We start from the raw sequence: 27,785 nt of genomic DNA on the forward strand, positions 1-27,785 counted from the left end.
ACACTTAAGGTGTACAAAACCAGTCTGATCTGACAAACTCCTGAAGGTTTTTCTGTTGTTAAAACAGATGTCCTGCCTTATTTACTGTAAAATGGAACAATCACCCAGTGGAGCAACACATATGGTCTAAATTCACCGACCTATATACATTGGTAAAAAGAAAATCTCTGGAGAAACCTCAGGGAGAGGAAAAACATTATGTTGTCCCTTCAGAGAGAAAATGAAGGAATCAAAGAGTTTATAGAGCACTGGGGAATTTATATAAAAGAAAAAAAAAAGTGTGTGGATGTTTGTGTGGAAAAATAAAAGGCATTTTAGACTCTTACAGAGTCAGAGGAGACACAGGAAAGTGGTGGAATTTGTGCATGGACAGCTGGAGGAGGTAAAATGGAAAAAGCAAGGTGGAGCAGCAAGAAGCATCTTGTTAATGGAGTGGGGATGCGGTCCTCAAGGATAATGACGTTCTTCCTTGGGAGAAACCTCTGGGTTTTGCAAACTGTGTTCAGAAGTATCCCCTTCCTCTCAACCCCAAAGCAGGTACATGAACTTTTCAGAAAGAAAAAATAATTACTGCCTATTATTAAAAAAGGAACAGGTAGGATGAGACTACACAACTCAGTGTCTTAGATTATTAAACTGCTTCAGGCTTGTCACAGAGCCTGCTGCAGTCAACTTAGAAACCTCTTATGAATGCCCAAGTATCCTTTCTGTTTTATTACCCTTGCATTTGGCAACAGGTTTTCCTCACATGTATGAATTTCATAAAACTTTAGCACGGTGTAACACAAGTGTTGCTCTTAATGCAGCATCTGTTTAACCCTGACTCTAACTGAAGAGGTGCTTTGTACTCCAGCGAGGGGAGCTGTGGCTTAAAGCCAGAGTGCCACTTAAATAACTTCTAGTAATGATCCAGAGAAGTAGCTCTGTCCTTATGCAGTAACTCTCTGCTTCCAGTGTGGTGTTTCACATTGAGCCTGTGTTCCTCTGTGTGATTTTAACTCCAGAATAGGTAACATGAGGAAGCTGAGCCAGTACTGCAACAAAAGATAAACTCTTGAACAACATGAAGACAAGTATTTTTACAGAACAAGCTATATGATTGCAGTTTACTTTCAGCTACCAGAAGCCTAGGCGGTGGTTTTGCTTGAAGGAGTCAAACCTGTTTTTCAAAGGCTTTTCCAGAGCCCTGGCCTGTATTCAGCACTCTAACTATAGGAAATACTAGTGCAAAGCAGGGAACCAAGATTTACCTGACTTAACCATATAAAAGAGTCAGCATGATTCAGGCCACAAGTCTAACTTGAATTTCCATTGAGAATGGCCTTTTTTGCTTAGCAGGTTGTGGGCTATGTCTGTGTGACTTGCCTAAATTCAATGCTTACCTCTTAGGTAGCCAAAGTTTGTTGAAATGAAACCCTACTCTGCAGAGATAAAGTGATTTGCCCACCACTAAAACTGACTGGAGTCCAGGGGCCACTGTTCACACCTCCAAGGCTGAGAGTCTGGTCAGATGTAGAGATTAGATCATAGGTGTCTACACGTGAACCAAGCCTTGGGCAGCATTCAGGTCAGCAGAGAAAATTATTTCATCTCAATCTGAGCTGGGTAGATAGAATGAGTCAGATGAATCATGCCTTGAAAATCCCTCTTTTTCTCTATTGTTTGTAAAAGGAACTTCAGGTTGACTAGTTCAGCTGTAGATGCTTGCAGAAAGGTGAGATGAGTCCATCGCTCATTCTAGCACTTCCTCTTCAAATTCTGGCTTGAAGTCACAACAGCAAACTGCAACAAATTGCAGCTTCTGTTGGATTGGTGCACTGGTACAGGGAATAGGCTGGACTGGTTGGGAGACTGCGAATTGGGAATTCAGTTTCAGTCCCAACTAAGATGCTCTGCTGCTGTGTGTTGTGAGTGATGAATCATTGGTAAGTCAAATCCTAAGTCTTGTTTCTGGTAACTTTTACCAATAAACAAGTAAAGGTCAAGTTGTTGTGTGTTATTACAGATAGGGCATGAACTAGTAAGAAACAGGTTTTTATGTACTAATGGTTGTTTAAATTTGAGGTCCCCATCCATCTGTTTTCAACAGTTTATCATCTCACTTCTTGTTCAGTGCTCTCGAGACCCCTTTCCTCACACAAACATCTGCCTGCTGTACCTTCTATGGATTACAGAACTGTGCCTCTTACTCCCATATGTTCCTTACTCCTGATTCTCTTAAGCATTTTTCCCTTCAATACAGAACCAGCCTGTTGTCACAACAACTTGGGTTGGCTTAAGAAAGATTCAAGGCTAGAAAAACTGAACTAAAGCTGAGCTGTATAGTGTGAAATGCCTTCCCACTTGAAGAGCTGAATGACAGAGCATTAGACAGGATAAATCTGAGAACCACACATCATTTAAATGTGTTGCTCCCTCACAGCATGACGGTGCCCTGCCTACTTGAGCTACATTTGTACAAGGGGAGTAGGCTGGATGGGAGGTCTGAGTGCCCTGTCTTAACTTTCCAGCTGCCATTTATATTACATTACATTAGAGCATCTTCCTGAGAACAGGACCTTGCTGTGTGTAGTAAAAGGGGTGTACAAGGAGTTTTGTACAGTCTTTGACCAAAGACCACAGAAAGTTTTAGCAAGTCTTGAACAGCCTTTAAAGAAAAACATGCAAGCTTAACATACAGGGCAACTGAGGGGCAAAAAGGAGAGAAAATCCTTTGTGGAGAACTTGCCATGAATCAAAAAGAGGTGAAGGATGCATCTGTACTGTTTTGTTTTGTTTTTATCTTACGCTTCGGTCAGCTTTCTCTTGAACAACATCAGTGGCCAGTGCTGCCCAAGCAGGTGAAAGACACCTGTATCATGGGAGTCAAACCCCAACTATTATTTCAAAGGTGCTACAGCAACAAAGGGTCTGGTCTTACAAATTATTTAGCACACCTTCAAGTTACCACTTTTAACAGAGACAGAGGTAGATCCAAGAATGAGCAAGGCCATTTTCATTAAATATTAAGCTAATCTTTCCCTGTGTCCCCAAACCCTAGCTTTGTATCTCAATGCACTACTTTTCGGTATGTATTTAATGTTATTCTTCTGCCCCAGATGAATTGTGTCATAGCTGATCTTTGAGGTCTCTTCAGATTAAAGGGATTAGACTGCATATTTCCAAGCATACTATTTGGTCTTTCTATACTCTGAATACACTATGGTGTTATCTCCCTCTTTTGCTAAAAGCCATATATGTTACATTGTGAAAGGTGTACAGACCCATACTTGTTTCTTGTGTAGTCCCATTTGTATAAAGTGCCCCTCCATGTGACTTTGCATTCTAGGCCCTTAGAAAACATTGTCGCCAGTAAGAAGCTTATTTCCAAACTTGTTCTGTTTATGTATGTTCCCTTGATTTAATTTGGGATGTGTGTGCATAAATGTGTGGCTAAACAGGACAGAAAAGAAAATGGGGTGAATTCTTGCAGGAAGTAATTGTCTCTGATAGTAGGGAAGGATCATAACGTTGTGTTTGCTTAGATGCAGATTGACCAGATGTGGACAGGGAACTCAATCTGAGCATTATTTAACTGTTCGAGGGAGCTGTGTACCAGTTGTGTACAAGATGGTGAGTTCCCAAATTGATTCATTCATAATGAGACCCCTGCACCCATCAGGAGCTGTGTGTGCAGGTTGGAGGCTGAGGAGAAAGGACCCCTGGTAGCAGGGTCAAATTGACTGTTTTTTTCTGTTAGTGGAGCATCACAGTGACACTATTTTATATGGAGGGCACTTTCTGGTCCACAGAAGAGTGAACCTTCACACCATGTAATCCATTCAGGATTTTCCCACCTCCCATTTTAGAAGTACCTGGGTAACAAAAGCTCTCTGCTGTAAAGGCCAGGGATTACCTTCTACTTTCTAGATATATTGACTGCTAGATTGTACACTCTTGCTTTGGTGACCCAAATTTCAATACCTTTTCTCAGGCACCATTCTTATAGTATTTATTCTTAGATTAACTCCCTTGTGCTCCACTGGACAGACAGATCAGTCCGTCTTAGCTATTGTTTGACTAGACTAAACAAGCCACATTCCCTTTTCTCCTCTCCCAAAACAGCTTTTCATCTCCCTCAATTACCTTAGGTGCCATTACCCATGTATTACACTGTGTGGTTTGCCAGTTGGATTCCTTGCTCTATCATCAGTGCTTTATACAGAGGCACTTGCATTTGTGAATCTATGTTGAAAATGCCTCAAGATTGCATTTCCCTTCCTTTTGGCTGCATCACATTAGAAACCCACAGTTACTCTATGCTCAGTTAGTTCAAGAAGATGCATTTACAGCTGATGAGGATTCAGGGTAAGGCCAATATTTCAGTTACTAATCCATAAAGGCAAGACAGAAGTGTTACAGGCTTACTGACTGCCACAGAAAGCAAGTGCTGAAACAAGGACAGTCCTGGACATGGCCTGGTCCCACCAGAGCCAGATGTGACATCAGACTTTACTTGCAAAACTTTCTGGTTTTAAGCAAGATAACATTGATACCATGAAAGCCATGGGAATAGATTATTTTTATTATTGTCCTCGTCTCCCAGATAACATCCCCGATTTGTCTAACAGCATAGAATAAGGTGAAGTCACATTCAAAACAGTTCCTTTGCTTATCAGAGGGAAGCAGTATTGTTTCTGTACGGCACAGCCATGGCTAATCACTTTGCTTGCATTTGTGTTCCTCAAAAAATGTTCCAAAGTCTATAATAAGGATAATGGCTCCATGCCACAGTTTCTCACCCAGCGATCCCTCTTCCAGGGACATGGAAAAGCTGATGAAAGGAAAGAGCTTTGGACCCTTTGCTGGGGAGGTGTTTGTGGAAGGTGTGTGTGCTGCTGATGATCAAGTGATTACAGCAGGAAGGCAGAAGCCAGCCTGAATGCTCACATGCTGTGTTCAGATAGGAAAGCTCATAGCATGATCTTCTGCTGATCAAACAGGGCTTGGGCTAAGCTGGGACTTGGCTGACTGTCATACTCCTCCTGCCAGGGAGGTCAGGGCTAGGCCAGGCTGGCTGGGAGCTGGTGGAGCAAACCACCAGTGTTCTTTATTTATGTGGCAGGTCAGGCAGAGGCTCCTCAGCCTGCCAGAGGAGCTCCCTGAGCTAAGCAGCCCTCTCCTTAGGTTTTCCGGTAGGTGCACTGGACATAGTCCAGGTCTCAGTGCAAAAGAAAACAATTAAAGCAAGAGAAGTCTGTGAGAGAGCAAAGAAAAGGAAGACCTCAGTATCTAGTTCAGAGGAGAAAGGGATATGGTTGCCCTGAGTGTCCATTTTAGCAAAATACTAGGAAACAAGACATAATAGGGAGTTATTTATCCTGACTTCATACATACATCTTCACTGTTTATTGCATACCTTGTGCTTTTCTCTCATTATTTTCAACTTTCCCCAAATCCGAAGAGTTTCCTGGGAGTGACAGTTCTGAGAAAGGCCAGAGCTTTTACTTGCAAGCAGGTGCCATTTCCTCCTCTTCTGTGATTATATTTGTTTTCTGTCTTCCTGTTTTTCAGCCTATTCCATTTTCTTTTACTACTGTTTTTATTTTCCATTTCATTCCAAATAACTGATTTCTCAACAGTTTTTCCATTTATTTGACCTCACTATCCATTAAGACTGATTAACTGTTTCCTGCCTTTTTGCTTTCCCTTAGCTTTCCTTCTGCTGCCTGTGCAAATATTATTCAGCATTCTGGTATTGTCCTTAAGTCCTCTGTGGGACAAGGCTAATTAATACTGGCTTTGCACTTTCTTTGTAGGTCATGGTGTGGCTTCATGCCAGCTGACTCAGACCCTTTTGTCCTGAAATGTCAAATAAATACACAGGATCAAAAAGGATTGACCATATTAAGTGATAATTGTAAAAAAAAAAAAAAAAAAGCTATTATTGAAAAAAAAGTTTCCAGATTTGTTTTTTTAAAAATATGCTTATATGACATTGTCATTCTTCCCTTCTTCTCTTCCCTACTTAGAAAAAAAGATAGAAATGTTCCTGCAAAAAATGGCTAGAATTTTAATGGGTGACAGGATTATTTTAATTAGAAGGTTAACCTGCTTTTGTAACCCCGCAGGGATGGGAACCTGTTCTCTTAAAGGCAGCAGATGTTTTGCTGTGAACATTTCTTAACAGGAACTTAGGCAAGGCCCAGGTGCATCTGGAGGATGAAAGCTGGCAGTTGGGTAGAAAAAGGTGTTTTGATCCAGAAGGTGATGGTGTGCTCAAGGGTTTGGATCCTGCTTTGGTGCCATGTGAGAGACAAGGCAGAAGACATCCAACAGCACTCTGGAGGGATTCCACTGGCAATATTAGTTTTTTAAAATCTGGAGCCATGAATACCATGTGAATGTATTTACTGGAGTATTTCTTATATAAACCATTTTCCATAGTTAAGATACTGGAAGACAGAGAAAAAACATTTCAAATTCAGGAAGAATGGGCTAATTCCTGCATGCTGGGCATATTTTGTTGGGATTGGAAGCTCAGGAGTACAGTGCGGTTTTTTACAGGATTCCATAAAGGTACAGTTTTATTGCCTGTATTTGCTTATATATCCCCTGGCCTCGTCTATGCAGGTGCACTAAATGGGGAGCCCTCCTGAGCACTCAGTCCTGATCTCTACCTGGTTAAACCATTAGAGCGAGAGCTGGCTACCTTTGGCCCATGAGGTTTGATCTTCTCCCAAACATTTCCTTAGAGTGTCTCCAAAATTTGAACAGTCAAGGATTTAGTTGCAAGTATCCACCCTCTTTTGAGGGATGAAAATGTTTGGAAGGATAAAGATGAACCATTCCAGGCCAGTTGGCCCCAGTGCCCGGTAGCATTGCTAGCCTTGTTTATTTCATTAATCTAGGTGTGGGCTGGAAGTCCTACAATGCCACTTTCTTCTATTTTATTTTTTTATAAGGCTTAATATTCTTTTTGATGAGAAGTATGTAATTTCACCAAAGGATTGGTACTATGAGAAAAAAAAAAGACTGTATTTTATTAAAAGTTAAGCGTCAAGAAGCATTTTTGTTGTTTGGAAGAATTCTTGCCAATGTACATTATAAAACAATAGAGATAAAACAAATGGGTGGAAGATGTTTGCACAAATAGCAGTAATTGTAACTGAAAGGTATAATTGTTGTATCTATATCTGATAAGATGAATTTGAAATACTATTCATTATTGAAAAAACTAAATGGCACATTCTGTGTAAACAAGGTAACGCAGTTCACATAGGATAATTTTCACAGATAATTTATTTTTATATGCAAAACCAGATCCAAAAATACCATTTTTGGTGATAGAAGCTATTGTACAGAAGAAATCACATATGCTTCCTATAGGAACGCAGTGTAGTCTTTCAGCTAAAGCAGGACAGTTTATGTGTAACAAGTAATCTGGTTGATAAATGTAGGCATTTTCTCCCCAAAGTATCTCTGAAGAGGCTTTTGCTTTGTATGAATTCATCTGTCACTTGAAATGGTTTCTGTGGTTGATTTGGATGCATTTTTGTCTACAGATCCTTACTGGACTACTCATTAAATTCTCTTCAGTACACAGGGATTGAACAAGGCAGATTTGAATTTGATGTGAGCCCTATCTGACTTACCCAGGGCTTCTGGCTGCTGTGTTCAAGTCTACACTACTCATATGTGGCTTCTCTCACCATCCTCATTTCAATATTTAGAGTCAGAACAATATAAAATTAGATCATTTCAAGTGATCTCTGAGCACCAAAAGATGTCTAGTCATTCCCAAGTAGCAATACTTCAGCAGGTACAGGAGTAAAATAGCTTAGAATTTTTAATCTCTTGATGTGATTATGATATAGGACTTATGCTAACAGACTTCACTGATTGGATAGTATTTTTCCTCTAACATGCAATTTACCAAATGTTTTCTGGATTTAGTTGTATTTGATGGGGTGTGGGTAGAGAGTAATGCAGGCTTGCTTTATCTTGAGGGTTTTTTTTTAATTCTCTAAAAGGGATGAAGCCCTGGTGGAGATGGGACACAAGTAACAGAGACAAGAGGTATAGGCAATCTTATTTCTTAATTACTTAGCTGGTGAGTCTTTGTTTAGATGCTCAGCTTCCAAATCCTGACCAGTTTTTAGACTGGGAAGAAATTAGCAAAATCAGATTAGCAAAAACCAGAGTATTCAAAATTGTTTTGCTGCATCGAGGAGAACCATTCCCTGCCAGGGGCATTGCCTGTACAGGTAGCACATGAACTGCCTGCTGTGCATGGACCTCAGATATTCCTGTACCTTAGTCTCAAAAGTCTGTCTGGTTTGTCAGGGACTGAAATGCTTCAATTTATCCACATTCTTGGCATCAGCACATAATGTCTTCATATAGACGAGATTCAACTGTCTGATCAAATCTATGGACTCTGTGATTTAATATTCCCTTTATCCTTAAAATCAATTCACAGAATCCCAACCAAGCATGCCTTAACACATGTAACCTGTCAGTTCTGAAATCTGTACCTTGTAGTTTGTAATTTTTTCAAAAGCTTATTTAAACCTTATTTGAAGCCTTGTGTTTGAACAGAAAAAGCTATTCCTAAATCATATAATGGTAAAGAACATCCTAGAAATGTAAGAATGTACAATAAACTAATTGCACAAAATACTTTGATTGCATTTCAGTTGTTGCCAGTGCAGTTCTATGGTCTTTGCTTTCATGTCTGTGATAGGGGCCTGGGCCTCCTATGATGTAGGAATTCCTTATGCACTCACAACTCTAGATTTTTGCCCACTACTGCAAAATATGAAACTGGATGATATTTCTCAATTAATAAAGAGGAGGGATGCTGAAGGGACTGTTAACTGTGGTTGATCCTTTGCACTTTCCCCAAGGATGAGATAAAAGAATTTTCTTCTTGCTTGTGCTTTGAATGGAACATTAGATGTCAAGACTATGGGAGAGGAAGGAGAGAAGATGAAAGGTGAAACATCATTAGGTATACGGGTATTGCAGAGGAAGCAATTAAGGCCTTGGGTAGGTTTGGAAAGGATTTAAGATCTGCAGAAGTGCCCCCACAGCTTGTATTGTCCTGCATTTGCAGTATGGCAATGCCTGCTGCTGCTGTACAGTGAGGAGTCTGTTTGCCTTTTGAGAAAACATTCTGTAAATGGTTTGTACTAATGCATTAAAAAAATAACTCTTCGATGAAATCTATCATGGAGTGTGCAATTCCTGGAAAAGTATTTTAGCCATGTGTTCTTAACATTATGTGCAAAAGGAAGAAGACCTTTCACATGGCTATTCCCTACTTCTGAGATGACTGTGTGTATAGCAATTCACATGCTGAAAGTCCTGCATAAGAAATCCTTTTTTCAAATGCTGCCCACTGGGTAAGATGCAGCTTTTGAGTGCAATGAAGGCAAAGGGGGGAAAAGGTATTTTGAAATGGCAGCATGGCTAATGGTTGTGTGCAGTGACTTCTGTCAGCAAGCCTTCCAGGATTTTTCACTACGAAGTTGTCAGCTGCTTATAAATGTATGTTGCTTGCACTGAGTGCATTATGGAGAAATATCTCCACAGCATCTATGCTGTTACAGCATGTCTTATCAACTGTATATGTATATTTATGTAGTGGATAGTAGATTCAACCTTCTAATAAGTCTTTGAATATGTATCTGCAGTACAGATTTAACGTCTCTGCGGATCAGATAAGGCTACGAAAAGTTTGCCAAATGATACTGGTGTGTAGTTTTTGGCAACAGCCTTCCTTCCTGGGAAGAATAAAAAATGAATACACCAAACACAAAGAAGTTATTTATAAATAGGTCTTCTTGATATTTTTTCAAGCCCAGCGATAATACATTAGCTGATTGAGTCCTTGTGAGATAGTTTAATATAATGCCACAATGGTATTTAGAGAGTTTGCCAAACAAAGGAAGACAAACCACAGAGTTGTTAAAAGTGTACTCTTGCAGATTTTGCATTGTATTTACTGCTATCATTGTCAGTTTACCACTGGAAATTTTCTTGAAAGGTAACTAATTTTCACAAGGTGGGAATACCCAAGAGGCACCTTTCTTTAGCTCGTTACTCCTGACAAAGGGGTATTTTCTTTCTTCCATGGTACTTTTGGATATTTATATTCCCTTCTTGCCTCATATAAGTTACTGTAAGTAAACAATGACAGTAAATGAAAAAGCCACTAATTTTTTCACATCTAATTCATTCTGTAGCATGAGGGCAATAGTTTTCTAATGTTTATTTTCCAGTGCTCTCTTTTAATAATTTTTTAATTATTAAAATAATAGGCTTGGTCCTTCTCCATTCAGGGCAGTAGTAATGCCCCTAGTAATGCCCATGGTGCAGAACTGAATCACAGCAGAGAAATGTTAATTTAATTTTCATTTTCTCATTTTCATTCTCTTACCACAAATAATCTTACCTCAGGAGTATTGTCTGCTAGACAGACTGATTTAACTGCCATTTCTTTTTCCAATTCAATACTCTTAGCAATTACGTAAAAGGTATTGAAGTGGTTATGAGACATAATGCATATTAGTCCAGTAGAAACAAACCAGGTGGGACTTAACAGTCTTTATTGCTCATTTTGTGGAAGCATTTCAACAAGATCTCTTGCACTCTGTCATTGCATGTACTGTCTTTTCTTTGGCAAGAGAAATAGCAGCTCTCAGAGATCCCATCCTGGGAAACAACTCCCCCAAAAGCTCTATAAATAGTTTGATTTATACCCTCAAATCATCACATTGACTCATCTATCTGTTAACTATATGAAATTATTCTGTAATATTGAACAAGGATACCTCACCTCACTGACATCATTAAAGTCTTTTTAGAGATCATTATAAGAATGTGCCAATATCCTGAAGTATTTGGTGTCAAGACATCCTGACTTCACCAGTGGGAGCTTCTGACACTAAATCATCCTTATTATTTCATCTCCATACACTCCGAGTGAATGTACAAAAGCATTACAAAGCTTATTGATTAATTACTGCATCACTTTTTCTATGTCCAAAGTCCTGCAAATATTTCTTGTACAAACTAACAAAGCTCTTCACTAGCCAGGCTTCTCTAGACATTAATGATTTTGATTTGAAAGCTCTCATACAGGCAGCCTAGAAGTGTGAACAGTCATCTTTCCTCATGCTGTACAGCAGTGTACAGCATCCTTCTCTTTGCTGAGGGCATGTGCCTGGCAGTTTTATCTGAGCTACCATAACTCACATGGTTGGTGGCTCCAGCATTGTCACTGCTCCTAACCCAAGAGCAGGGCTCTTAACTGCAGATTAGCTTTATGCTACGGTTTGTCCTTGCTCCATTCCTGGAGTGCTGAGCAAATGATGACTGCTACAGTTTTTCTGGGTACTATTCTAGGCAAAATGTTCTGTGTTGGAGATACAAATAGGGATTTCAGGCTCTCAAGCCTGCACTGTGTCTTGGTCAGTAGATTTTCCAACATTGTGTCATGAAATTGTCCTTGGTCCCTCTTCCTGTGAAGCTTTTGCTATTAAAATCGTGGAATAATTTGGTGGGAAAGGCCTTCTGGAGCCTACCTAGTCCAAGCGCTGCTCACAACTGGACCCACTGCCCAATTAGGTCAGATTGCTGAGGGCGTTTCTGAGAGAAATTTTGAAAATCTCCAAGGTGGAGATCATATAAGTTCTCTGGGTGACCTGTACGAGTGCTTCACCCCTGTCATTATGGTTTTTTCTCTTTATGTTCAGTTAAAATGTTCCTTACTGCAATGTGTTCTTCTATTTGCATCTTTATCTTTAGCTGGACACCTGAGAGATGAGACTGGCTCCATCTTCTCTACTATTCCCCTTTTTTGGCAGCTGAGACCAACTATTTGGTTCACCCCACACTCCTCTCTTGCAGGCTGAACCAAGCCAGATCCCTCTGTTTCTCTTCACACATCGTATGCTCCAGATCTGTAAGGGCCTGTCTTGGTGGCCTTTCTGTGGACGCTCTCCAGGATCAGCACACTGAGGCCCCACACCTGGACACAGTGTTCCAGATGCCTCATGCCTGCCAAGCAGAGGGAAGGATCGCTTCCTTGACCTGCTGGCTACTCTCCTGCAAACACAGCCCAGTAGATGGTTAGCCTTGGCTGCTGCAAGGACACGTGGCTGACTCATGTTCAGCTTGTGTTCCACCAGTACTCATCCTCCAACCAGCTCCACCAGCAAAGCTGGAAAGTCTTGAGTAGTCCCTTGGGAGGCTACATCCTTCTCCCTTCAGTTTGCAGACACAGTGAAACTGGAGAAAAAAGGAAGGGAAGTTGCAGGTCTTTCCTTCCCAGCTTCAGAAGGGGGGAAGGCAATTGTACAGCTGAGTAAGTAAAGAGCAGGACTGTTGTAAGTTGAGGCATGATATTGTGAAGAAACTTCTTGAGCTGAGGGGGTGAGTGCTTGCTGGTTTTCATTCAGTTGATCTGAATCTCAAATGCATAAAAGATGCCTGATGCACAACTGTGAGTGCTAATCAACAATATAAAAAAATAAAATGAGCATAAAGCTCTTAAATCCTATTATTTTATTGTATAGAAGTTTGCTGTTGAAAAATACAGAAGGGAAGATAACCTCAGAGCTCACAATGAAAGTATTACTTATTTATACTCGTAAGGAGTGCATGCTGAATCAAATTTCTGTTAATTTATGAAAACGGGGATGCAATCTTTTGACAGACAAGTTGCTGCAAGTGGTTCAGAGCAGTATGTACACATTTTTCTAAGTAGAACAAATTGTTTACAGAGGAATGGTCGCTGTGAAGTACTTGTAGTACACTTTCAGGATCAGTAGCAGCAGGCAGGTAATGCATTGGTTGTGCTTGACCTTTCTGAGTAATAAGATGTTGAGTTCTGCCCTCTGTGCTCCTAACTGAAGAGCTCCCTGGCGAGTTGGCCCTTGGTGAGCCCTCAGCCACCACAGACATGTGGCGCACAGCAGGCAGCATGGCATTACCAGTTCTGAGCTTGTAGCTTCTGGACCTGTCAGAGTGGCTTGAGTGGAATAATTATGTATCTGTTCCTTCTGCCTTTATAAAAGCTGGAGTTACAGCTGGAAACTTACTTCATGTGCTTTACAGAGCCTGGTATGAAAGTACAGCTGTGAATAAAAAAGCACTGAGCTGTATGTGATTCACTAGGTCATTTCTAGCCTAACTGGGGTCCTCTAGTCCAGAGCCCAGTTTGGATTTTACCACAATTTTCATCTTGCAACTGTTTTTTTAAATAAATTGTTTTGGTTTTTTTCCCATTATCTCTCAAGTCACAAGGAAAAATATTTTGGAAATGTAGATCAAATTATGGAAGATGTTTTATTACTGAGATTAAAGCAAATGAGCAAAATCTGTGATGATGCTATACATTTGCTTTGGATTTTACTGATGGGTTGCTTCTCTATATCTGCCGTAATGTTTCTGAAAGTCTGACAGCATTGCAGAACTGATGGTGGTTCAAACTGGAATGTGTAAATCTAACCATCTAAAATTAGGGTCCTAAATTAATACTTAGATACAGTTGAGAACTGACAGATTTACCTGCTGTTGAATTCAGTAGAATTCAGAAAATTATGTGGAAAGACAGTTTACCCTTGGCTACACTTGAAGTTAAACTGAGTTCAGCACCAGTTGTAACTGCTTTATCAGCAGTGGGTAAATTTGCTGGAGTAGACAAAGCTTCCGAGTTTCTGGGTTTTGCTCAATAGGAAGCAAATTTATGAACTTTTTTCATGTTTGAGTGTTATAACTAAATATATTTTTCTCTGTCTCCCAGCTGGTTTTTTGGAAGGCAGGGAAGATTTAGCAGTCTTAGCAAAAAAAACAATGATCATTTTGGAAACGTTTCACAATCTCCTTTCTATGTCAAGATTTCATGCTGTACAGAAATAAATTAAGCAGTGGTTTGGGGCCCAGCACATCCACCATCCAGCTGTTGCAGATTTTAAGATAAACAGCAGTTCATGTTTTTGGATAGAGAGGGACATACAAAGCTGCTGGCTGGGCTCTGCATGGTGAAGGTGCTCAGGAAAGATGGGCCAAGTCCCTTTGCTGCTCCCTCACTTCTGACAGAGGAGGACAACAGGAGCTAATGATACATCTCACCTTCACTGCTATCTCCTGTTTACATTAGTGGCACTGTGCCAAGTGGTGAAGTGGTGCATGCATGGTGGCCCTGTCAACATCTAGGAAGAGTGCAAAGGGCTGTCCCCATGCCTTCTGTTTGATGTCAGCTCTGGGGTAACGTGTCCATACATAACAGGTGGGGTGAACTGTGTAAGCATGGACTTGGCTTGATCTGGCATTTTCCTTCTGTTTGTTTCCACTTGTTTGGCAGGAATCAGGTTTTACCTTGACTATATTTGCATCCAACAGAACTTCTTTACTGTTTGCTTTCTTGCCATTTCTTTTGCTCTAAGGTGCTTTGGGATGATCAGTGATACACTTCTCTCCTTTGATGCAACAATTTCTTGTAGTGCCTGTGTTTTGCTCGTGACCGTGGCACTGTAGATCTATATGGACTGGAGCTCTGGGCTGAGATCTTGCCCTGCTTGATTTACCAGCTCTTACTACTTAAACTGCTGGGATACCCGCATCTAATACCATCTCTCTTCACAGTGGTTTTCCCTGAGGTTCTGCTGTTTCTTTTCCTCTGAAGTCCTGAATTGAATAGCATTTTGCTTCAGAAAGTATGAACTTTTCTTATTCCTTCAACCAGGTGTTCTTATCTGGAATTAGAGTAAAACCAGACATTTGTTCAAGATAAGTTGCTGTGGTTATCAAATTAGCTTCCTGATTGTCATTGCTAAGATAATCAGAGACTTCTATGATTCTGCTTTTTGAAGTGGGATCCAATTAATAGGATTGCTTATATCAGAGTATGTTGTCTTATCCAACAGTGAACATTAGAAAGCATGTTAAAAAAGAATTCTTGAAAAACAGCTGTTAAGTTTATTCCTTGTGGAGACTTGATTGATGTTAATAATTAAAATAATCTGTCAGTTTTGACAATGAGAATCTTTAATCCCAAATCCCGTACTCCTCTGAAATATCACTAAGCGGGATTCTTTCCATATAACATGCTTTGGGAATTCAGCCCTCACAGGTAATAAATTATTAGAGTATCTCTTCAGATTTGTAGTACAAAATGCAGTTTTGGCCAAAAAAGAACCTCCAAATCCACACATTTAGAAGTAAATTAAGGAGCTGTACAATGATTTCTACTCTTTGTATCACCATTGCCACTGCCATGGCAGGAAAAGTTGTGGTCTGTTCCTCAGGGACACCAAGCAGCTGCAGGTTGCTTTGGCCAACAGCAGTTGCACATGGTCATGGCTGTTTCCCATCCTCAGCAGGGCCTATGAGATAAAACACTCCAGTGCTGAAAGGTGTTCAACCAAAGGAAAAACTGTAATCCTTGTAATCCTTTTGCACTCCCTGCTGGGTTGAGGTCCTCCAGTTGCCATACAAAGGCAGTTAAGGATACATAAAAATGCTTCTAACATAGAGCATCTGTTCCATTTTTTCATTTTACTCTGAAATGAAAGTTGTACTTGCAAACCAGTTACTTGTTGGGATCCTCCCATGAGCTATAGTGATTTCCAGGGCTGGGGTTTTATGCTTGCACCTGATTTTTCAGTCACATTGCTTCAGGTCGTGGAGACAGGTGCAGCTACCTCCTCTCCCCTGGGAAAAACAAGAAACAACCTCGCTTTAGCACCTTTACCTTTGGCTGTGCTTTTGGTAGTGATGCATGTGCCATATTTTCCAGCAAACATGGATTTTTGCTGCTTCCCTGGGATCTCTTGGGGTTGTCACATAGGAAATTATATTACTGCAGGCTTGACCCCAAAATCCCTGGATGTGTTTAAGGATAATTTGGATGTGGTGCTGGTGGATATGGTTTAGGGGAGAACTTTGTAGAGTAGGGATGATGGTTGGAGTCAGTGATCCAACCTGAATGGTTCTATGATTCTATGATCTTCAGAGGTCCCTTCCAACCCCCATGATTCTATGGTTCTACGATCTCCTCACAGGACAAGTGAAACAAGAACCAGAGTCCTCCACTGGGCTTTTTATCACCCCGTTGCTCAGGAAACAAAATACTAATTTGTCTATGAGGAAATAACCTTTCTGTGTCACCTGACTTGTCATTTAAAAAACTTTTAAACATGCAAATATGAAGGTAGATCTGATTATGAAATATTATTTGGAACTGCAAAGCGGAAGAGTTTCATTTATAAAACTGTGAAACTAAATGTGGCGGATATTTAAAATGTCTTTTGTTTATAATAATTTTGATAAAATTAATTTGATAAAACAGTGTAAGTTCATTAATAATTTGGTTGAACTAAAACCTGTTTTAGTGGTGAACAAAAAAAATAACTGAAAAATGTTGTTTTGCCATATGAAACCTCTCATTCCTCACCATTAGCTATTCTATTTCCAGTTTTAATATCAATATTTATATAAGTATAAAATAGGCAATAATGTAAATAATGAAAATATTAAAATTTATTTGCTGTAAAGGCATTTAAACCACTAAAAACTGAAATTCTGGAAATGCTATGAAAACTCACTCTGCAAGAGCCTGCAATATTTTCAGGTCATTTCAGCTTTACAAGTCAATTAGAACCACAGTCCTGTCATCTTCCAGTGTGTAAAACTTTAACACTTGCTCCACCATTTCTCTTCTCTGCCTTTGTCTTCATTGCTCATCAGGCAGCAAGTTGTCTATCTGCAGTACCATCCTCTTCATGATATAGAGCAGTATTTCCGTAGGATCTGGCGGTGCTGAGATTGTGCTGTAATTTCCCCAAACAGCTGGGTTGGCTTTGTTATGAATAGAAGCCATCACAGGGTGTATCCAGATTTTAGTTCACAGCTTTCCAAATCACATTAATAAAATCATCACATGCCTGGGTGAGCACTTCTCCACCACTTTTAGTTAATTCCGATTGTATATTACTCACTCCAAGAGGTTTATTGACTCTTTTCTAATGTCCCAGTCTCAGCTTTCCACTTCCATCACTGTTAAAAAAAGTTCTTTCTAATGATTTGGGCTTCTCAAGAAGATACTCCCACCTTCTTCCCTTCCAGCACCTCATTTTTTTTCATCCATGGGGCTTGGTTCTTGGCAGTGTGCATCCCTGGCATTAGCTGAGGTAGCATCTCTTCTCCCAGGGAAGTCCTCCGCCAGGCTGTGGCTGGTTTGCCAGTCCTTCCCAGTGGCCTTTCTTGGGACAGTTGTGCATATCAGGAGGCTGGTGTTCATGCCAGTTATCATTAGTAACTGTAATCCGTTCCTGTCTCATACAAATATATTCTTCATGTACTTTCATCCATCTTCTTCCATCAATGCATTGGTCAGACAATAGGAGCAAATGTCACTCCAGTCTACAAGAAGGGCAAGGAGGACCCAGGTAACTATAGACCGGTCAGCCTCACCTCCGTCCCTGGAAAGGTGATGGAACAACTTGTTCTTGGCACTATTTCTAAGCATATCAAGGATCAGGGGGTCATTAAGAGCAGTCAACATGGTCTTACCAAGTGTAAGTCATGTCTGACCAACCTTATAGCCTTTTATGAGGAATTAACTAGGTGGATAGATGATGGTAGGGTGGTAGATGTGGTTTATCTCGATTTCAGTAAAGCATTTGACACTGTCTCCCACAGCATCCTTGTAGATAAGCTGATAAAGTATGGGCTTGGTGATCAGGTAGTGAGGTGGATCATGAACTGGTTGAAGGGAAGAAGTCAGAGAGTTGTGGTCAATGGGACAGAATCTAGCTGGAGGACTAGTGGAGTCCCTCAGGGGTCGGTACTGGGACTGGTGCTGTTCAGTATTTTCATCAACGACCTGGATGAGGGTACAGAATGTACCCTCAGCAAGTTTGCTGATGACACTAAACTGGGAGGTGTGGCTGACACACCAGAAGGCTGTGCTGCCATTCAGCGAGACCTGGACAGGCTGGAGAGTTGGGCGGGGAGAAACTTGATGAAATTCAACAAGGGCAAGTGTAGAGTCTTGCATCTGGGGAAGAACAACCCCATGTACCAGTACAGATTGGGGGCTGACCTGCTGGAGAGCAGTGTAGGAGAAAGGGACCTGGGGGTCCTGGTGGACAGGAGGATGACCATGAGCCAGCAATGTGCCCTTGTGGCTAAGAAGGCCAATGGCATCCTGGGGTGTATTAGAAAGCGTGTGGTTAGTAGGTCAAGGGAGGTTCTCTTCCCCCTCTAGTCTACCTTGGTGAGGCCGCATGAGGAATGTTGTGTCCAGTTCTGGGCCCCTCAGTTCAAGAAGGACAGGGAGCTGCTTGAAAGAGTCCAGCGCAGAGCCACAAAGATGATTAAGGGAGTGGAACATCTCCATTATGAGGAAAGACTGAGGGAGCTGGGTCTCTTTAGCTTTGAGAAAAGGAGACTGAGGGGTGACCTCATCCATGTTTACAAATATGTTAAGGGTGAGTGTCAGGATGATGGAGCCAGGCTTTTTTCAGTGATGACCAGTGATAGGACAAGGGGCAATGGGTGCAAACTGGAGCATAGGAGGTTCCGTGTGAATATCAGGAAGAACTTACTTACTGTGAGAGTGACAGAGCAGTGGAACAGGCTGCCCAGAGAGGTTGTGGAGTCTCCTTCACTGGAGACATTCAAAACCCACCTGGATGTGTTCCTGTGTGATGTACTCTAGGTGACCCTGCTCTGGCAGGGGGGTTGGACTGGGTGATCTTTTGAGGTCCCTTCCAACCCCTAGGATTCTGTGATTTTATGATTCTGTGATCTTCCCTGTGGGCTGAGATTTCTTTCCTGGGAACTGTTTCCATAGGAGTTTATCTGTGGATGCTGTAATGCACTCAAAGATGTTCATCCTGTTCTGATCTGTGCTGCTTGTGTGGAGGGCAGCAGAGCTGGAGCTTTTGCTCAGCCCAGGTCCTGGATGCTGGAGAGGTTTGGGAAGTTGGAGCTCATGACCTGTATAGCCTCTGAGGATAATGACTGGAGGGTTCTCACTTTATGTGTATGATCAGGCAGTTGTGGCTGGCTTCTGGGAGCATGAACAACCCATCACACCACGTGGCCTCCTCTCTGTGTCATGACAAAGTAGTGTTCAGGTTCCCATGTGAAGCCGAAAGCATGAGCCTTGTTCCTGGACAGTGCAACCCACTACCCCATCAGGTCAAGAGCATTCACCTTGCAGCAGCAGCAGCCCATGGCTGCCCTAGGGCTGACCACTTACAGGCTACTGGCTCTGCTCCCTCTCTTTGCAAGCCCATCGCTTTTATTTTTTTTATGGTAGTAGCAGGAGGCACAGGTTCAGCAGCAGATGGTTAATAAGGTGTGGTGAGTTGACCCTAGCTGAAATGCCAGGTGCCCACCAAAGCTGCTCTATCACTCCCGCCTCCTCAGCTGGACAGGGGGAAGAAAATGTCATTAAAGACTTGTGGGTAAAGATAAGGACAGGGAGAGACCACTCAGCAACTACCATCACAGGCAAAACAGACCTGACTTGGGGAAAATGGTTTAATTGTTATTATCAATAAAAATCAAAATAGCGTAATGAGAAATAAAAACTAAATCTTAAAACAACTTCCCCCCAACCCTCACTTCTTCCCAGGCCCAGCTTCACTTGTGATTTCTCTACCTCCTCCCACAGCAGTGCAGGGGGCCAGGGAATGGGGTTTGTGGTCAGTTCATCACTATTGTCTCTGCTGTTCCTTCTTTCTCAGGGGAAGGACTCCTCACACTCTTCCCCTGCTCTAGTGTGGGGTTCACCCCACGTGAGAGAGTCCTCCATGAACTCCAAAGTGAGTCCTTTTCACAGGCTACAGTTCCTCATGAATGGCTCCAGCATCGGTCTCTTCCACAGGGTGCAGTCCTTAGGGAACAGACTGCTCCAGTGTGGGTCTCCCATGGAGTCACAAGCCCTGCAGCAAACCTGCTTCAGTATGGTCTCCTCTCTCCATGGATCCACAAGTCCTGCCAGGAGCCTGCTCTAGTGCAGGCTCTCCACAGGGTCACCACCTTCTTTGGGTGCATCCACATGCTCTGGCACAAGGTCCTTCACAGGCTGCAAGTAGGTATCTGCTCCAGTGTGGACCTTCATGGGCTGCAGGGTGACAACCTGCCTCATTATGGTCTTCACCATGGGCTACAGGGGAATCTCTGCTCCAGTGCCAGGAGCACCTCCTCCCCCCACTTCTTCACTGACCTTGGTGAGTGTTCCTCTCACATATTATCACTCCTCTCTGGCTGCAGTTGTGCAGGGTTTTTTTCTGCCCCTCTTACATGTCTTATCCCAGAGGTGCTATAACCACTGCTGACGCACTCAGCCTTGGCCATCTTGGGTTGGGTCCATCTTGGAGCAGGCTGGCACTGGCTCTGTCGGACATGGGGGAAGCTTCTGGCAGCTTCTCACAGAATCCACACCTGTAGCCCCCCCAAAAGAAAATCTGTCCATGTAAACCCAATACATAAGGTATTCAAGTGCTTCTCATACACTTTATACTAAAAGAGCAATCAGCCTAAGCTGTGCACAGCGTTAGCAGTGTAACCAGATGTTTTTACTGTATCTTGCTGTAAATATTCTGGTTTTAGATTTTCAGTACCAGGATGGGTAAGCAGCTGTGGCAGCCTGCATTAGGAAATGTTTATACGGGAGCCAGACTTCTCAACACATTTCAGATTTTATTTCTTTATCTCCATTTTTTCCATGTGTTTTGATAATTCCTTTGCATATTGCTGTTCCATTTTTGTGGCAAATTGAAAACAAAACAGACAGTCAATGACGTGGAAATGCTTTACCGTTTTTCTTGTATTCAGTGCCTGCTGAGGATAACAGTATTTCTATGCTGCTTGTTTAACAAAACAAAACAAAACAAAACGCTGCAGTTACTGTTTAGAAGCAGGCTGCTGCTTGCTTTTTCCACGCAACTACTTTTTACAAACTTGAGCTCTGCTGCTACAGTCAATGCTGTGTGTCGTGGGGCAGAAATAAGCCAGCTCAGCTTCACCTTTTCCTTTGTGTCCAGAGGGTGGGACCAGCTGGCTAAATGCAGTTCAGGGTGGAGCAGAGTGTAGGGGAGGAAACGCAAATGCAGATGGAAAGGATTTCTTGTAGACTTCTTTCCTTGAGCATCATTATATGGCCTCAGGTTTAGAATAGAGGCTTGTAAAAGATCTCAGAAGGAAATTGATGCTGCTGAAGTTAAACAAAAGCATTTAATTTTGGTTTTGGCTTCTTGAACTTTTCTCTTCCCTGTGGGATTCACAGCTAACCATAGACTGGTGGATATAATTTTATTCTACTGTCTAGCATGTTCATGTCAGTTTGTAAGGATTTTTTCACAAATATAGTTAATGCATCCTGCCAAGATGCTGTGACATGGATAGCTATGACTTAATTTTCCATTCTCAGCAATTCAGAGGGGACATTTTTGCACTATACAGTATCAAGAAATGTTTACCCATATAAAGGTTTACATGTACTGAGTCCAGTCTTGCAGTCACATTTCTTGTTCAGGGTCCCCAGTGAGACATTGCTAAATGATGAGGTGGTGTCATTGCTGGGATTGAGACTCCTCTTAGCCCCTGCTAAAGAGGGCATCTGAAGAGTTAGAAGGTTCACATCTCTGTCATCTCAGAGCCTGTGCACAGCAGGAAGTGACTTTAGGTGTGTGTATGTCAGCCAGAATCAGTCAAGAAAGGTGAGCAATAGTAAATACAGGAAGAGCCAGCAGGATGCAGACATCTGAGTCTTTTCATTTCACTGACTCTGAAGAGCATTGTGAAGTTGAGCCTAGACAGTTCCACACAAACTATCCTCTAGAAAGTTCAAGCCAAAGCTTCTTGAATTGGAGCTATCTATAGAAGAACAAATCTTTTAAGGTCCCCAAACCATGCATCTTACTCTCAAATACTCCTATCACAGCATATAGGTCTGTATTTACATTGATTGAACCAAACCCAAAAGCTTGTATTCCTTAACAGGGAAATCCGGATTAATAAGGTCTTAATTGATACAGGTGCCAACACTGCCTGAGATTTATCTCTGCCTAGACAATAGCTCTGTATTGTGTCTTCTCTTAAAAGCAGTGTAGTTACACATACATTTGAAGTCCGTGCCTCTGGCCAGCATTGGCTGCTTTAAGAGGTTAATCTCAACTGACAGTGCACTGAAGTGCAGTGCCCTGTGTCTGAGAGCAGACAGATCCTGCCTGACCCTCATGTTGATAAGTTTGTACCAGCAACATTAAACTAAATTATTTGGTCTGGTCTATAAAGTGTACCAGCATGTCCTGTTCACACGCTGTATGTGAAGATGCTTTGAATGAGTACACATACTTCCATGATGTCTTTTTAAAAAACAATCTTAATTTTCAGTGCTGCTAATCATATTTGGGGCAGTCTAAACAAGAGGAACCAACAGCCCCTTAGCACCACGTTCATAATCTTAAATGCTCTAATTGACTTTGTTATAAACTCATATAAGAGTGGCTCTATTTGTACATTTGAAATGTGTGCAGCCTGATATGGGGCTTAGAGTTTGATGTACATCATAATCATTTACCAATTTATTGATGTATACTGCCATAGCACCCAGAGGCTCAGTGTCTCTGGGAGCACAAAGCAGAGAAGGAACAACTGGTGGGACAGAGGAGCCATGAATGAAGGACTGAAGTTGAAGCCTAGGAAAAAAGAGGGTGGATAAGGGAAGGTATTTTAGATTTTTTGTCTTTGTTCTTCACCATCCAACTGTATTTTAATTGGCAATTAATTAAATTTATTTTAATCAAAACAGGTCAGTTTTGCCTGTGATGGTACTCAGTAAGGGATCTTCCTGTCTTTATCTTGACCCATGAGCTTTTTCATCCTGTTTTCTCCCCCTGACCTGTTGAGAAAGGAGAGTGAAAGAGCATGTGAATAGACATCTACAGCCCGCGATGGTCAACCTACCACCTTCTGTTAAAGTTTTGGGCCACAGGGTGACGCTTGGTACACAGTACTACAAGAAAGATGAGCATGAGTTCCTCCCGTCTTTTACTCACTTCCCTAAAGTTTTTCAAGCAGCACTTTCTAATAAATTTGCCTTTCTTCATAGCAGAGGTGTTCCAACCTCTGATCGTTTTTTGTGGCCCTCACTTTTGGTACCACAGAGTGTTGCCAGTTGCCACCTGAGGGAGAAACATGAGCTCACTGGCCGCATCTCCCTTAAGAGCCTCTCAGTGCCTCTTCTGAGCTAATCAAACAGGTAACAACAGACACACTTCACCAAGTGAAGAGCATTTAGAGTGCAGCTTTCAGAATGAATGTGTAAATTATAGTATTGCCATTTTTTGTGGGAGAAAAAAGAACAGGGAGAAATTAACGTAAACAATCCATAATACCTGTATTAAATTTAATAAGTATTCAGTTCTTTCTTTTTTCTTTCAGGAATAAGGACAGAACACAGAAGTAGCTGAAAAGTCTTGCTTTACAATGCTTTGCAAATGAGAACTATAATACCACAATTCTGTGGTGTTGAAGTGAAATCCTTAATACTGTGTTCTGTTTAATGAATTAATTTAATTAGTTATTGTTTGCTGTTGAGCTGGAACTATGCCAGGAGTCTGAATTCAAACTGAACCAACATGTGTGTATGACATATGAATAAACTGGATTGAGCTCAGAGCCAGATGTTGCAGGCAGAGCTGAACTGAATGCAAAGGCTGGAAGGACCTGCTCATAGTGGCTTCTTAGAAAAAGAAGCCCAGGCTTGCACTCAGATGCCATAGAGCAGTGAACTTGATCAGAACTTCTAATTAGTGCCCCTGTGAGCCCCAGATGAGAAACCCAACACAGCTGGGAGTGTTTCAGGTGCTTTGGATTCTAACTTCTGGGGACTGTGGAGGATGTTCCAACTTTCAGTGACCATATTTCTTTCTGATTAAGGGTACGAATGTTCAGAGTACAAGAAATATCTCAGAGAGTGAATTTAGGAATGACATAGACAGAAATTACCCCCTCATCTTGTTGGAGGTGATAGAGGACAAAACTTGGGCTCCCAAAGACGTAGATGGGAGGGAACCAAAAGGAGCTATACTGTATTGCAACTGGTGTATAATCCTCTATATTTGGACATACACATCTTCAGCTGTCTCACGAAACCACAGTTTTTCTTTGCAGATCTCCAGCCATACTTTTTGCTTTCTTGGCATCTATAGATCTGGCTAAGAAATGTCAGAAGGGGATGGGGTGTCAACAGAAATATGACAGTGATTTGTACAGAGCAAGGAGAGAAACCCATAAAAGTCCCCTAATGGAGCTGGAATTTTACTACTTACAGCTTCTCTATGCAAGTGGTACTTTAAATGCATCAGTAGCCAGACTTGGTGTAATAAAGACATTGTTGTAGCAATATGAAAGCTCATAGGCCCTCGATGAGGGTTCCCATTCTCACTTAGCTTTTTACGCCTGTTTTTAGTTGTAAACAAACAGTAGCAACCACTCTTCTAACCAGGACAGTTTTAACTGTGTAACTTCTCAAGTCAGACATCATCAAGTCAGACATCTACAGTAAGAATCTTTGTGGGGGCAAAGCTGTGACTGAAAAAGCATCTGAAGTGTTTGAAAGCGTTCTGTCCTGGGGAGGTACCTGGGAAGGCTGTTGCTTTTAACTTAGGTTTAGTTAGCATGATTTCTGACATTAGTGTAATGTTTTCTGTTGTGTTTTGTGTTTTGTTTTGTTTGATTGATTTTGGGGTTTTTTTGGTGTTGTTTGTTTGTTTGTTTCTCATAGGTTGACTGGATAAACTGGCTCTCATTCAGAAGGAACCTGACAGATTTATTTTGCTTTCGTTGAACGTCTCTACTGCTCGTCATAAAGGTCTCCTGGATTCAGAGGCTGCATGGAAGACAATTGAGCAGCACAAAAATGTGACTGACAAGAGACTCCAAGCTTTCTGATGAGGAATTTTCTACTGATCAGTTTATAATTTAATGTGTAACCGAAGCATGCATAATCGTTAACGCAATAGGGAAAGAAAAGCTTTCTCATTAATTAGGACTGCCAAAAAGCAGTCACCTGAAGCTTCAAAATGAGTGCTCCGTTAATCCCAAACAAATCATGTTATGCCCAGCTTCAGGACAACCTCAGTGAAATAAAAAATAATAATGAAAGCATAGTGAATGTGGGGGATACCAATGCCAACCAAATTGTGACAAAGGTTAGAACCACTGAAGGGGATGTTAAGAAATGTGGTTTGACAGATGAGAGTGGGAATATACACCCTGGTGGATCAGAGAAAATTACTCATCTGAATACAGAGCAGAATAAACTGGCCTTCAAGGACTCTCGGGCCTGTCACACTAGTTTACAGGAAAGTAAACTGCCCTCCACCACAAGCAGAGAAATGAGGAAAGACTGTAGAACCATCGAAGCTAAAGACCTATCAAGGCATATCAAGATTAGCCGAGGACAAAGTTTGTCCAATTTAAGAAGTAGCACAAATGACGCCAGCCTGGAGGTTTTTCCCAAAGGTGATGTTGACTTCACCCAGAACTTTTCTAAGGGTAAAATGTCCAGGGCTGTGGAGATGGAGAGAATAAAAAGGCTTTCTTTGGGAAGACCAAGTAAATTCTCTCCTCAATCTGAAGCGTTTGCAAAAGACTGTGTTGGCCGCGTGTCGTGTAAACGTCTGCTCTCTGTGTCATTGGACTCCATCGACAGGTCACACCATTTGATAGGAAATACAGAGAAATCACAAAAAACATCCACAGATCATTTTCTTGGGATGGTGTTTCATCCACTTGACAATACCTCAGAGGAAAATAATGTTTTTTATTCCAAACCATCTACCTCAGGGAACAAGAAAATAAGTAAACCAGAAAACGTACCAAATGTTAACATTGCAAGCACACCGCATGCTTCTCATTTTCAACATTCAACCATTAAGCCCAACGAGATTGCTAGTAAATCAGAAGCACAATTAGGTCAGGGTGGTAAAAGTAAAAAACTGGAGCTTAAGACTCCACCATCTCTACAATCTAAAAATACGTGTCAACAAAAGGTTGAGAGAATTATGCTGGTAGAGTTCCTGGGATGTCAAAAAGATGCAAATAGAGTGATGGAGGAACACAAAGGCTCTGGGTCTGACACATCAAAAATTCAAACTTCCCATTTTCAAGACACCTGTGAGAAAGTAGAGGATCCATCGTCAAGCCAGGTGGTATCCTATCCTGATGACAAATTCCTAAATGATAATGTCACCATCAGTGGAGAAGGGAAAAGAAACAATGACAGTGACAACAAGGCAACTAACCAGACTGGCGAGGAATATTTTACTGACAAAGAAGTGGAAACAATATTCTCACTCACCAGTAGCAGTACATCCAGTGGCAAAGTGACACCTAGAAAAAATGAAAATTTACATGAAGTGGATGCAGATTTTGCTGAAACAGTTGGTGAACAGCTATCTTTTATACACAACATTAGTCTACCTGACAGCAAACCCTTAAAAGTTAATGAGAATAAACTGATGCTAGTCAAAGGAAGCACTGAAGATGCTGCTCTGCCTGCTTCTGATCTCTCAGATCAGCATGGAGCACACAGTGCAGAGACAGTGTCAAACCAACAACCTGACAAACATGACAGTGATGCAGAAACCTCAAGCCTTTCACTTCCAAGTAAAAAGACAAGCAATGCACAGAAACATCCTCCAGATGAAGCACCAGAGAGCTGTAAGGATTCAGCACAGGCTGATGCCTTTTTATGTGTTCCAACTCCCCTGCGCCCAGTGGCAATGCTGGATGTTAATAGTCAGACCATGCTATCAAACAGTAATTTGAAGGACCTTTGTGCACTTCATGTTGACAAATTGTCACCTTCCTCTGTCCTACCTCCCATTGACAGCACGCAGTTGTTAAGCATATCCCCTAAAGTGCCTATCAAGACTGCTTGCAGCAGTGCCATCCCAAAACCTATCCTTGTCAACTCCAAGGGCTCCCTCACAGACAAGGTGGATGTGGACAGTGACTGCAGTGAAAAAACAGAAGAAAGCGTTGAGATGAAACCTGCCATACCAAGGCCCAAACCTGTGAGACCTAAAATCATCACATACATTAGAAGAAAGCCTCATTCAATTGAGCAGCTCGACCCCTCATTTGCGCCGACGGGGCTTCCTTTTGGTACCCCTGCCTGTGGCATGCCCATCCCTACAGAGCAGAAGACATGCAACGGAGGAGAGGTGAAGCCTCCCAACATCTTGTATGACAAGTTTAAACCTGACCTCCAGAAGCCAAGACTCTTCAGTTCTGGACTGGTGGTGTCAGGAATTAGGCCCCCAGGACATCCCTTTGGTCCGATGAGCGAGAAGTTTCTGCAGGAGGTAAGGAGGCAGCTTTGACAGTCTCGTTTGTATCTTAGGTGGTGATCATTTGCTTATTTGTTGCTGCCAGAAGTTAGTTCTGAAACCTAAAATAAGGCATAAATTCTAAATCAAGTCAATATGTGGTCATTAGAAATAACTTACTTAACTGTTTCTGGCACTGAACCTATTGCAATGTCTGATCTGTGACTGGAAGCTGTCCTGTGGTCCTCTGATGTTTCCCAGCCAGTCAGTCACCTGCTAGTAGTATAAATAGGGATGTTTAGAAAGAAAAAGACACATTGTTTTAATTTATCCATAAGTGCGATTTCCTTTTTTTTTTTTTTTTCCCCCAAAGAGTAGCTTTGGGAAATGAATGTAATTTGCCCACGGAGACTTTTCCTCCTTAATGGAGAAGTTGGC

At 41.7% G+C, this 27,785-nt stretch overlaps 1 protein-coding gene across 5 annotated transcripts in view; it reads left to right on the plus strand.

Annotated features, from left to right (window-relative positions):
- Nucleotides 1-27,785, plus strand: part of MTUS2 (microtubule associated scaffold protein 2) — a 295,553-nt gene that overhangs the window by 91,704 nt on the left and 176,064 nt on the right. For 4 of the 5 annotated variants that reach the window (XR_007889387.1, XM_051618292.1, XM_051618300.1 and 1 more), the window contains one exon: nucleotides 24,797-27,383. The exons of the other annotated variant lie outside the window; for it this stretch is intronic. Coding sequence is in view for 3 of the 4 variants with exons in the window: in XM_051618292.1 (XP_051474252.1) it covers nucleotides 25,095-27,383 (2,289 nt within the window). In the remaining variant the exon portion in view is untranslated. The remainder of the gene's footprint in view (nucleotides 1-24,796; nucleotides 27,384-27,785) is intronic. 5 annotated transcript variants of the gene reach the window in all.

The sequence above is a fragment of the Apus apus genome, chromosome 1 (assembly GCF_020740795.1).
Source record: "Apus apus isolate bApuApu2 chromosome 1, bApuApu2.pri.cur, whole genome shotgun sequence".
Taxonomy (NCBI): domain Eukaryota; kingdom Metazoa; phylum Chordata; class Aves; order Apodiformes; family Apodidae; genus Apus; species Apus apus.